Source organism: Podarcis melisellensis (genome assembly GCF_964234715.1).
Source record: "Podarcis melisellensis genome assembly, chromosome: 4".
Classification (NCBI taxonomy): domain Eukaryota; kingdom Metazoa; phylum Chordata; class Lepidosauria; order Squamata; family Lacertidae; genus Podarcis; species Podarcis melisellensis.
The window spans coordinates 27,008,210-27,017,427 of NC_138531.1; the positions used below are offsets into that span (position 1 = coordinate 27,008,210).

Consider the following 9,218-nt stretch of genomic DNA (forward strand, 5'->3'; position numbering starts at 1 on the left):
TATGTTGTTATACATCATTTTCAACAATGCATCCTTTACAGTAGCAACAAATTATATGCCTTGTGGACGCTGCTGGGTTTGTTTTGTTTTTTGAAAGCATGTTATCAGGCCATGCGAGTTGAGAGCTGCCACAGAAAGTTAGTATTCCAACCTGTTCAGAAATCACAAATCATCTGCTAGCCTGCATCTGAATGGGCCAACCTCCCTGTATTTATCTGGCTAGAGAATGTACATAGCTAATACTTGATGATCTTTGTTTCATTCCATACACTGAATTGTAGCCCCATTTTCTAGTGACTCACAATCTCCCAGTCTATAGCTCCACTAAATTGTGTGTGTTCTCCCTCTTGTGGCCGCAAAGTACCAATGCAGAAACAGTGCTAGAAATGTGTATTCCCCTCCCAAAAAGTGTTACAGATGAGGGATTTTGATTCAATAGAATAATGTTCAGCATTTTCCAACTTCCTAAAATCCTAACATCCATAAGCCAAATGCAAATTGTACACATATTTACAGTAATTACGCTCTTAAGCATCTCATTCCTAAAAATCATTTGGGTGGAACAAATCGCAAAACTGTAATCGCAACTGAATGTATGCAATCTGTTTTGGATTAGGGCAGACAAGTAGCTTCATGTGTCCTAGTTCAGCGACAGAGTCCCAAAAGATCCATACAACAGGCTGGCGTGATGAAGTTCTAGGGTATTTCAATGCCCTCACCCGTTTACAGAACCCAATTTGCTTTCAGCTGCTGAGGGAAGGGGGTTGAAATATCTTGCCACAACACGGGGTAGGTTTTGGTCAGTTGTAGAGATACCCTGGAATGCTTCCTGCCGCTTGTTTTCTGTTTCTGTAGGGAAGAAGTCCTTTCTTTCAGAGCTTCCATTTGTAAACATTAGGTCCTGCCATTGCCCTTTTGTTTTCTTACTGGGTTCTTGAACTTTAAACTTTAGTCATTCAGTAACTTCACCCAAGAGCTAACTGCTAAGCAGGCGAAATCCAATTAACTGTTCCAAGGGAACCAAAATGGGAACTCACAACAACTGGACAATATGGTTTCTCTTCCTTGCATTCATTTTTCATCAGGCAGAATCAAAAGGTATGGTGTTTTGTCCACAACGGTGTTAATTTGCCATATATATATATATATATGAATGAGAGAGAGAACATGGGAGTCGGGGGCTTTTAGAATTGTCATTTAATCTGTACCTTTGAGAGTTACTCCCCTCCAAAACAGTCTTCTTCAGTTAATGTTTAGGTGAAAACTTAGTTGGTTTGACTCACGTGGCAGATTCCATGATTTATATAGATGCAGTTTATTTGGTAGTGAAATTTGATTTGGTTCACATTTTTAAAGCCAAATTGACCAAATTTGCACTTTCTGAAATAATATGCATGTATATATGTGAGCTCAGCAATAGAGTCTGCTTCATCAGATGCAACCAAAATTAGTGGTTCAGTCACATGGTCTGTGAAATACATTTCAAAGTTCTGGAACACTTTTGCCTGTGGCACTACCCACCACTAACACAATCTACTCAAAAGGGTGCCTGGAAAGGTTGAAGAAGTTCCCCGAGCTTGACTCTACAGAAAGCTATTCTGATCGCTCCATGCATAGGAAGCGAAATACACATGGAGAGAGATTGCTCCCAGTAGGTTTGTGGGCAAAATCTATTTGCTCCCCTCCACCTTTCCCCTCTTTTCAGTGTTTCTGTCGGCCGGGGATGCAAATCAAGTTGTTGCACGGTCTAAGCGTGCCAGATTCGTGTATTTCGAAGAGATCCTCCAAGGTAATTTGGAAAGAGAATGCCTTGAAGAAAGGTGCACATACGAAGAGGCTAGAGAAGTATTTGAAGACACTGAGAAAACTGTATGTATTCTAAACTTTTCCTTTATGGGCATATCAATCAAGCTGTAGTCCTGGCATTGAAATCCAATCATGACGCAATCGTTACAATTGCTGAACCAATGATAAATTCTTAAGATGTAATCATTCTTGCACTATTTTTCACAACAACCCAGTGGGGTAGGTTAGGCTGAGTGGAGATTAGAACTCTGGTTTCCCAATTCCTAGTACGGCACTCTAACCACAGTACCACATTGGTTCTCACCCCTTACTATTAAGGATCTTTTAAGCAGTCTTTTTGACCCCATTAACTTTTTCTGTCCAAAATCACACAGAGAAATCAGGTGGTAATCCTATATTTGGTACAATATTTTGCTGGAGGTGGGGGGGGGGGGGGAGAGAGAGAGAGAGAGAGAGAGAGAGAGAGAGAAATGGTCCACTGTTAAAAACAAATAAAAATTACATTTTTCCCCAGGACAAGTTTTGGAATGGCTACTTTGGTAAGTAGTTTTTCAGTTTATTTCATTATTTTTTATTGGATATTATATTAAAAACTAAGGGATTTATTGGAGTTGCTCATTATACTAAAGGAAATCTGTTGATAATAAAGCATATGTTATGAGGCTAATATAGCACTTCCTTTTGCTCTTTTGTTTTGTGGCAGGGAAAAGACATAAATAACAAGTCCATTCAATTCCTCCAGCTCTCCTCTATTCTTGGACTTGCCTCATGAACTGGATGATCACAGAAGTAGGGTGTGAGCCAAATTATTGCAGAAAATTTGCCCTTGAAATAAGTGATGTGGCAAACCACTCCAGTTAGGCTTTGGTCCAATTAGTAATTTGGTCTAGAAAACCCAATTATTCTGTTTCAAACTTGGGAAGTGTTTAGATTTATTCCAAGTCCACTTATGAGCCAGATTGACTTATCTGGTACTTGGCACTCTGCTACAGCTGTGAAACAGATGCCAGAAGTGCGGGAAAATAGAGTTCGCACGTTTTTGCCGGGAAAGCTGAATTTCCCAGCATTCCTGGCACCTGGGCTGTAGCCACAGCTGCATTCCAAGTGTCAGAGGGCCATAGCTCACTGGCAAATAAACTGCTTTGCATGCAGAAGGTCTCAAGTTCAATCTTTGACATCTCCAGGTAGGAGATGTTCCCTGTACAAAACCCTGGTGAGCCACTGCCAGTCGGCATAGACAACTGAGGTGGACCATCAAAGCTGCTTCCTATGTTGCAAAGGGTATAGATTTCTGCCTTTCCCACTGCAGGAGCAGCGGCAAGCAAGCAGGCAGAAAAATTGGGTTCAGAAGCAGTTTGGATACAGATTAACTTGATGGTATAATGCCTTCCACCCACAGTGGCGCTGTGGGTTAAGCCACAGAGCCTAGGACTTGCTGATCAGAAGGTCGGCGGTTCGAATCCCCGCGATGGGGTGAGCTCCCGTTCCTCAGTCCCTGCTCCTGCCAACCTAGCAGTTCGAAAGCACATCAAAGTGCAAGTAGATAAATAGGTACCACCCTGGCAGGAAGGTAAATGGCGTTTCCATGCACTGCTCTGGTTCGCCAGAAGCGGCTTAGTCATGCTGGCCACATGACCCGGAAGCTGTACGCTGGCTCCCTCGGCCAATAAAGCGAGATGAGCGCCGCAACCCCAGAGTCGGTCACGACTGGACCTAATGGTCAGGGGTCCCTTTACCTTTATAATGCCTTCCAAGAGTTGCCAAGATTCACATTCTGAAATCAGGACTACCGAAACTGGGCAACACCCCTTATTGAAATGTGGGTTTTTAGAGGGGAATGGGGTTCACAAAAACAATTTTGATGCAGCAGCAGAAGAGCAGCAGGAAATATTCTCACTATTCTATATGTACTTACTAATAATATTTCCTCTCTCCCACCGGCCCCAGAAGGTGCACCATGTTCCTCTAATCCCTGCCTGCATAATGGTGTATGCAAGGACAGAATCCGAAGCTACACGTGTGATTGTAAAGATGGCTTTGAAGGAGCCAACTGTGCTTTTGGTAAATGGCAATGTTTATTTATAAAAAGGCATGTGCCACATCATTTCCTAGAATCTCTCTAAATATAACACTGTGCCACCAGACGGCGATGTGGAATCCCATTTTTCTCTACCTGTTTTCCCTGTTTAAATTTACAATGCTTTAAGCTGAAACGCTTCTTTGGTGTGTCTAGATCCAGCTTATGTCAAGTAATATCTTTATTAATTACTCATTACTAATCTCTGTCTTCCAACAATAGCTAACTAGGCGCCATAGGAAAATTCACAGGGTGTTGTACACAATTGTCCCCCTTTCTGTCTGACAAGCAAGATATTACATATTTGATCCTTTTGCGGATGGAACTGAGATATAGGCAGATGCTTCTGCTTTAAAACAGATGGTGATGGGAGGTGATTTATTTCTCTCTCTTTTTGGATGAAAAATTCTTTATTGAAATTCATTAATGTCATTACAGATTTAACTTTATATATACACATACTGTACATAATATATATATATATATATATTCTTAAATTAGTTTAACTTAGAATGTTAATTTGACCTTGTAATCTGACCTTAGATATCAGCTAAGCTAAAATCATATAATGGTACATAAAATAAAACAACAACAATTTGAAATAAAATAAATATAGACTTCCCATCATTTCCTGATATAGTTGACATTTGTTATTTTGATGAGAGGTGATTTCCACCAATCGCCGCCTTCCTCCTACAGCTTCTCATGCCACCTCCATGCTGCTTGTGGGAGGATCTTAACAACCACATCCTGAACAGATTTTCAGGATGCATGGAGGGCTTCAGAGAGAATAAATTGATGAGTCACCTCTTCCCTCCAGCTCTCTAATAAGGATATCCCATGGGTGCAATTCTGAACCTAACTCACCATTTCTGATCATAAAGGCAGTTGTTCTTCGGGCAAATGATAGATGTGTGAATTACTTTGTTTTTTTGTTTTGTTTTAAATTTATTCCCAAGATAAATGGTAAACTCTTGACTTCCATAGTCAAAAGTGAAATCTAACTGTTTATGGATGGATTACAGCTTTAGTCTTTGCTGGAAAACATTGCTGCCAGGAATTAATGGATGCCGCAAGTGTCATGTATCTCACACAAAAATAGGGACTAGTGGTTAAGCCTGTAGATGCTGGAAAAATAATTGAGCATCAAAGAACAAATAAATAAATATTAGAGAAAGGGAGCCCATGTTAATTTTCACAAGATAATTTCAGCTGATTGTTAATTTGGGGTGAGATCTGCTATACCGTAGTACAAGCTGGCATCTGCTTGCGCAACATGACTTCTCCTTCACTTCTCCCTCCTGAAGTCCCCCAAAACTGCTTTGAAGTTTTGAAGAAGCCCTTAGATTAGATTTTGCGAGGTACACCAGAGGCTAGAGCAGAGAGAAGTGAAACCAGAAGTCCTGTTGTGCAAGGATATTTCCTCTGCATAAGTGAGTGGACATCACTGGACATTGTCCTTTGTTTAAATGCTTGTTCTATAGTTTTAAATGTGGTTTTCCCCCCTGTAGCTAAAAATGAGTGCCGCCATGAAATAAACGAGGGCTGCCAGCACTTCTGCTATCCAGAACTGACGTCGTACCGCTGTTCGTGTGCAAAAGCCTATGAACTTGGGAAAGATGCTAAATCATGCCTTCCCCAAGGTAAGTCTAGAAAATGGAAAAGAAAATAATTATTTTAGGAGGCAACAATACAGACCAATGTACCATAATAGTTAAGAAAATGAACTGTGATTCAAGTCATCGCATCAGTCATGAAATCCAGTGGCTGCTCTTGGCAAGCCTCTGGCTGCCTCATTCTTCCCCTTCTGTGAAACGGGGATAGCTGCCTCTCTTAGTGGGTTGCTAAGAATTACAGGGATTCCCCGCCCCGAAAGGCCTTAAGTATATTTGGTGATCACACAGGGTCCCCGGACATTTCACCGTTTATTGATCCCTGTGCCACCACTTTATTTCTCGCTGCCACCACCCAGGCCCTACCTGGTACAATACTGAGTCCAGTCAGGGTTAAATTGGAACATAAACTTCTGTTTATTTATTGCACTTTAACAAGCGTGTGGTTTCATAAAAGGTATCGTTCAATTACAATCATGGGGTGCCATTCCAGACCTATAACTTCTGCTACCTGCTCTCACTCACTAAACCACCTCTCAGATATTTTCTTGTCTTCCTAGCTCCTAACTGTTCCTGACTCAGCTTATTTTGCTACACTAACTCAACCTCCCCACAGACTCTTATCTCAATTCACTCCCACTTCAACCAACCACCCAACTCCCAACGAACTCCTCCCTTCGCCCTCCAAGAGCTGGTTTTATTTCTCCATATTTGTACCTACCATTGTTAGATCAGTGTGCATGCGGCAGACATAAAGACCACTTACCAGTGCAGCTGGATGCAACCGAAACAACCCAGAGGGGATTCCCTTGGCAGGTATGTGAAATGTTGAACACAGCCTTTATCTAGACTTGCTGTAAATATGTGCCTTAGGCAGGTCTGCCCCCATTTTCCTTGCTCAGACCACAGCTCGCTCTCTTCCCTCCTCTCAGCTGCCCCTTGAAACTTTTGCCCAATTTGCAGTGCACTCAACATGCTTTTGACTGGTTGTGGTTACACCAGAAATGAGCTTTTCTTCTGTAATGGTGTGTTGCCTGATGCTGTGCTCTGAGCAGCAGTGGGATGCAGAAGAACAACGTACCCTGCCCTATGGACTTAAAATTACGAAATTAAAGCCATGTACTGTCTTCCGTGCTCTCAAGGTCCTGCTCTTAAACTCAGAAGGAGAATGGTTCTGTGGTGGTGTTCTACTGAAAACTAACTTTGTCCTGACTACAGCTGAATGTGCAAGGCTGACTCCTGTCATCGTTGTGATTGGTAGGTAGCCAAATAAGCCTTTTTTCAGTCTGCATTTCTTAGTACAGAAAGTATTGATCTGATGTGTAGAGATCTTTCCTATTCTACTTAATTCAAGAGGGTTCTGGAAGCTTCTCTATGTGAAAGAAACAAGCAGAAGGTTAACGATGTTTGGCTTATTCCTTCAGAGAAGCTGATTACAGCTGGTTTAAACTGGTTGTGTTATCTCTTTCTGTCAAGGTCACGCTGACTACAATAATAGGGCAGATGGAGCCTGGGTTTCACACTTTCTCTATCTTTTCCTTCTGGTGTGGTGTTCTGTACATAGTATGCTTTGTGTTAAGTTTTAGACTTATTGCAAGTTATTGTAAGTTTGAGTTAAGTCTGCTGCACCTGGATTTCTTATGGACAGCGCCAATCCTGAATGTACTGGATTTGTGACCATTATGCTCATTTGCCTTCAGTAGCAGTAAAGCTCTGCTGAATGAAATGCCTCTGTTCTATTTTTGGGGAATCCTGCAAGGTGTTTAAATTTTTACTCTGCTAACTATACATTGGAATCTACTCTGGATCCGTTTTGAAAGCTCACAGCCATCTCAGGCATGTTTCCTCTTTGCAATGCAAAAACGCATGAAGGTACCTTTTGTGCACTTCCCGTACATTTCACACTGGGGGTTGTGCAGGAACTATTATTAACAAGACTGCAACCACTTTGGTTCAGGCAATTGGTGTAGATAACCAAGAAAAGATTACACTTCACCATTGCATTTCAAGATAAGCAGGCGACTGTGACACATACCCAACCTTACCAAATCCGTATTAAGAGTTGTAAGAATTCTAGAGAACTTTCCTAGCTTTGACAAGTCAACCCACTCAGGATTTGACCTGGGCAAGAGTAAATGACATTTTCAACAACAGTATGGGACGCAGGTGGTGCTGTGGGTTAAACCACAGAGCCTAGGTTCGAATCCCCGCGACGAGGTGAGCTCCTGTTGCTTGGTCCCTGCTCCTGCCAACCTAGCAGTTTGAAAGCACATCAAAGTGCAAGTAGATAAATAGGTACCACTCTGGTGGGAAGGTAAATGGCGTTTCCATGCGCTGCTCTGGTTCGCCAGAAGCGGCTTAGTCATGCTGGCCACATGATCCGGAAGCTGTACGCTGGCTCCCTTGGCCAACAAAGCGAGATGAGCACCGCAACCCCTGAGTCGGCCACAACTAGACCTAATGGTCAAGGGTCCCTTTACCTTTACCTTTAAGGTTGTAGCATTCTGTAGTTTCTCTTCTTTCTGCCCCTATAAAAATTGGGGTGAAGGGCGGTAAACATACACATGCATTCCTGCGAGTTCCATATCAAATGTTTGCTCTTCTCACCAAAAAAGGATTTGCTGACAGTCCAGATGCATTTGGAAACTAACAGTATCGTGCAAGTATAACGTCGTTAAGGCCTATTGCGAAATGGCTATGTGCTTATTCCAATTCAAGGCACTATTGCTATAATAACTGTTTGCCAATGTGAGCCTATTCCAAGCAAATGCTATTGCAACAACTAACAGGTACATCATTACTTGCACAGGAATCAACAGGCTGCAAAGAGCTAGGCAAGAAATACCTGTGAAACAGATAAATATACACATCCGCTATGACAGCGACACCGGTGAGAACAACTTGGCTTTGCTTGAACTCGAACAGCACATTGGCTGCAGTAGCCGCCACCTGCCCATATGCATCCCAGAAAGGGATTTTGCGGAGCACGTATTGATTTCAGAACGGGAGGCCACTCTCAGTGGCTGGAAAGCCGATGGAAATAACTCCACAGGTTCAACGGCAGAGCTGTCGGTTTCGTACCTCAGCGGAGACAAATGCAAGCAAATCCTCAACAGGACACTGATAACAAGGGAATTCTGTGGCTATAGCCGCGAAGTATCGGGAGAACTACTGGCTGGAGGTAGCTTTAGCGCTGTTGACTATAAAGGCACTTGGTTTCTGACGGGTGTTTTAGAACCATGGGCAACAGAAGCAACTAAGTGGGAAACACTTATATTCACTAAGACGACACGATACATGATGTGGTTCAAGCAAAAAATGGACTAATTGAAAGCAAGGGCAGAGGAATATGTGGAATGGCAAGGCCCGGCATTTGTATGTATTTGTGTAGAAGTCAGTTGTAAAAATTACGTGCACTTAACTGTTGAAAATAAAACTTCTTCCTCTGACCTATGCATTTTAACAGAACACATTACTAACGTCATTTAAAAAATAATAATAATAATGTAGCTTTATTTACACAGTACTAGCTGGTCCTGAGTTGTTGCAACTGTTGATGCCTTTTGATTTCCATGGCTACATTTGCATGAGTTTTAGCAAGCAAGGGAGCACCTGTATGACAGGATTTCAGACAACACTTCAAGACATTGTCCTACATGCCATCTTGCAGGGGCAATGAAAGCCCATCTGTGTATAAATGTCACCTGCATAGATTGATAAAA

General features: G+C 42.2%; 1 protein-coding gene across 1 annotated transcript; it reads left to right on the forward strand.

Annotated features, from left to right (window-relative positions):
* The first annotated feature begins 339 nt into the window (after positions 1-339).
* PROZ (protein Z, vitamin K dependent plasma glycoprotein) lies at positions 340-8,945 on the forward strand. The gene is made up of 8 exons (XM_081908243.1): positions 340-1,098; positions 1,706-1,869; positions 2,321-2,345; positions 3,754-3,867; positions 5,395-5,526; positions 6,227-6,312; positions 6,639-6,753; positions 8,306-8,945. The coding sequence occupies exons 1-8, from the start codon at positions 1,026-1,028 to the stop codon at positions 8,821-8,823; spliced, it is 1,227 nt and encodes a 408-aa protein (XP_081764369.1). The 5' UTR covers positions 340-1,025; the 3' UTR covers positions 8,824-8,945.
* Positions 8,946-9,218: the final 273 nt, after the last annotated feature.

Coding starts and splice junctions, on each gene's coding strand:
- PROZ (XM_081908243.1), top strand. CDS start 1,026: ATGGGAACTCACAACAACTGGACAATATGGTTTCTCTTCCTTGCATTC. Junction 5,527..6,226: donor TAAATCATGCCTTCCCCAAG/GTAAGTCTAGAA, acceptor TACCATTGTTAG/ATCAGTGTGCATGCGGCAGA. Junction 6,313..6,638: donor AGAGGGGATTCCCTTGGCAG/GTATGTGAAATG, acceptor CGTGCTCTCAAG/GTCCTGCTCTTAAACTCAGA.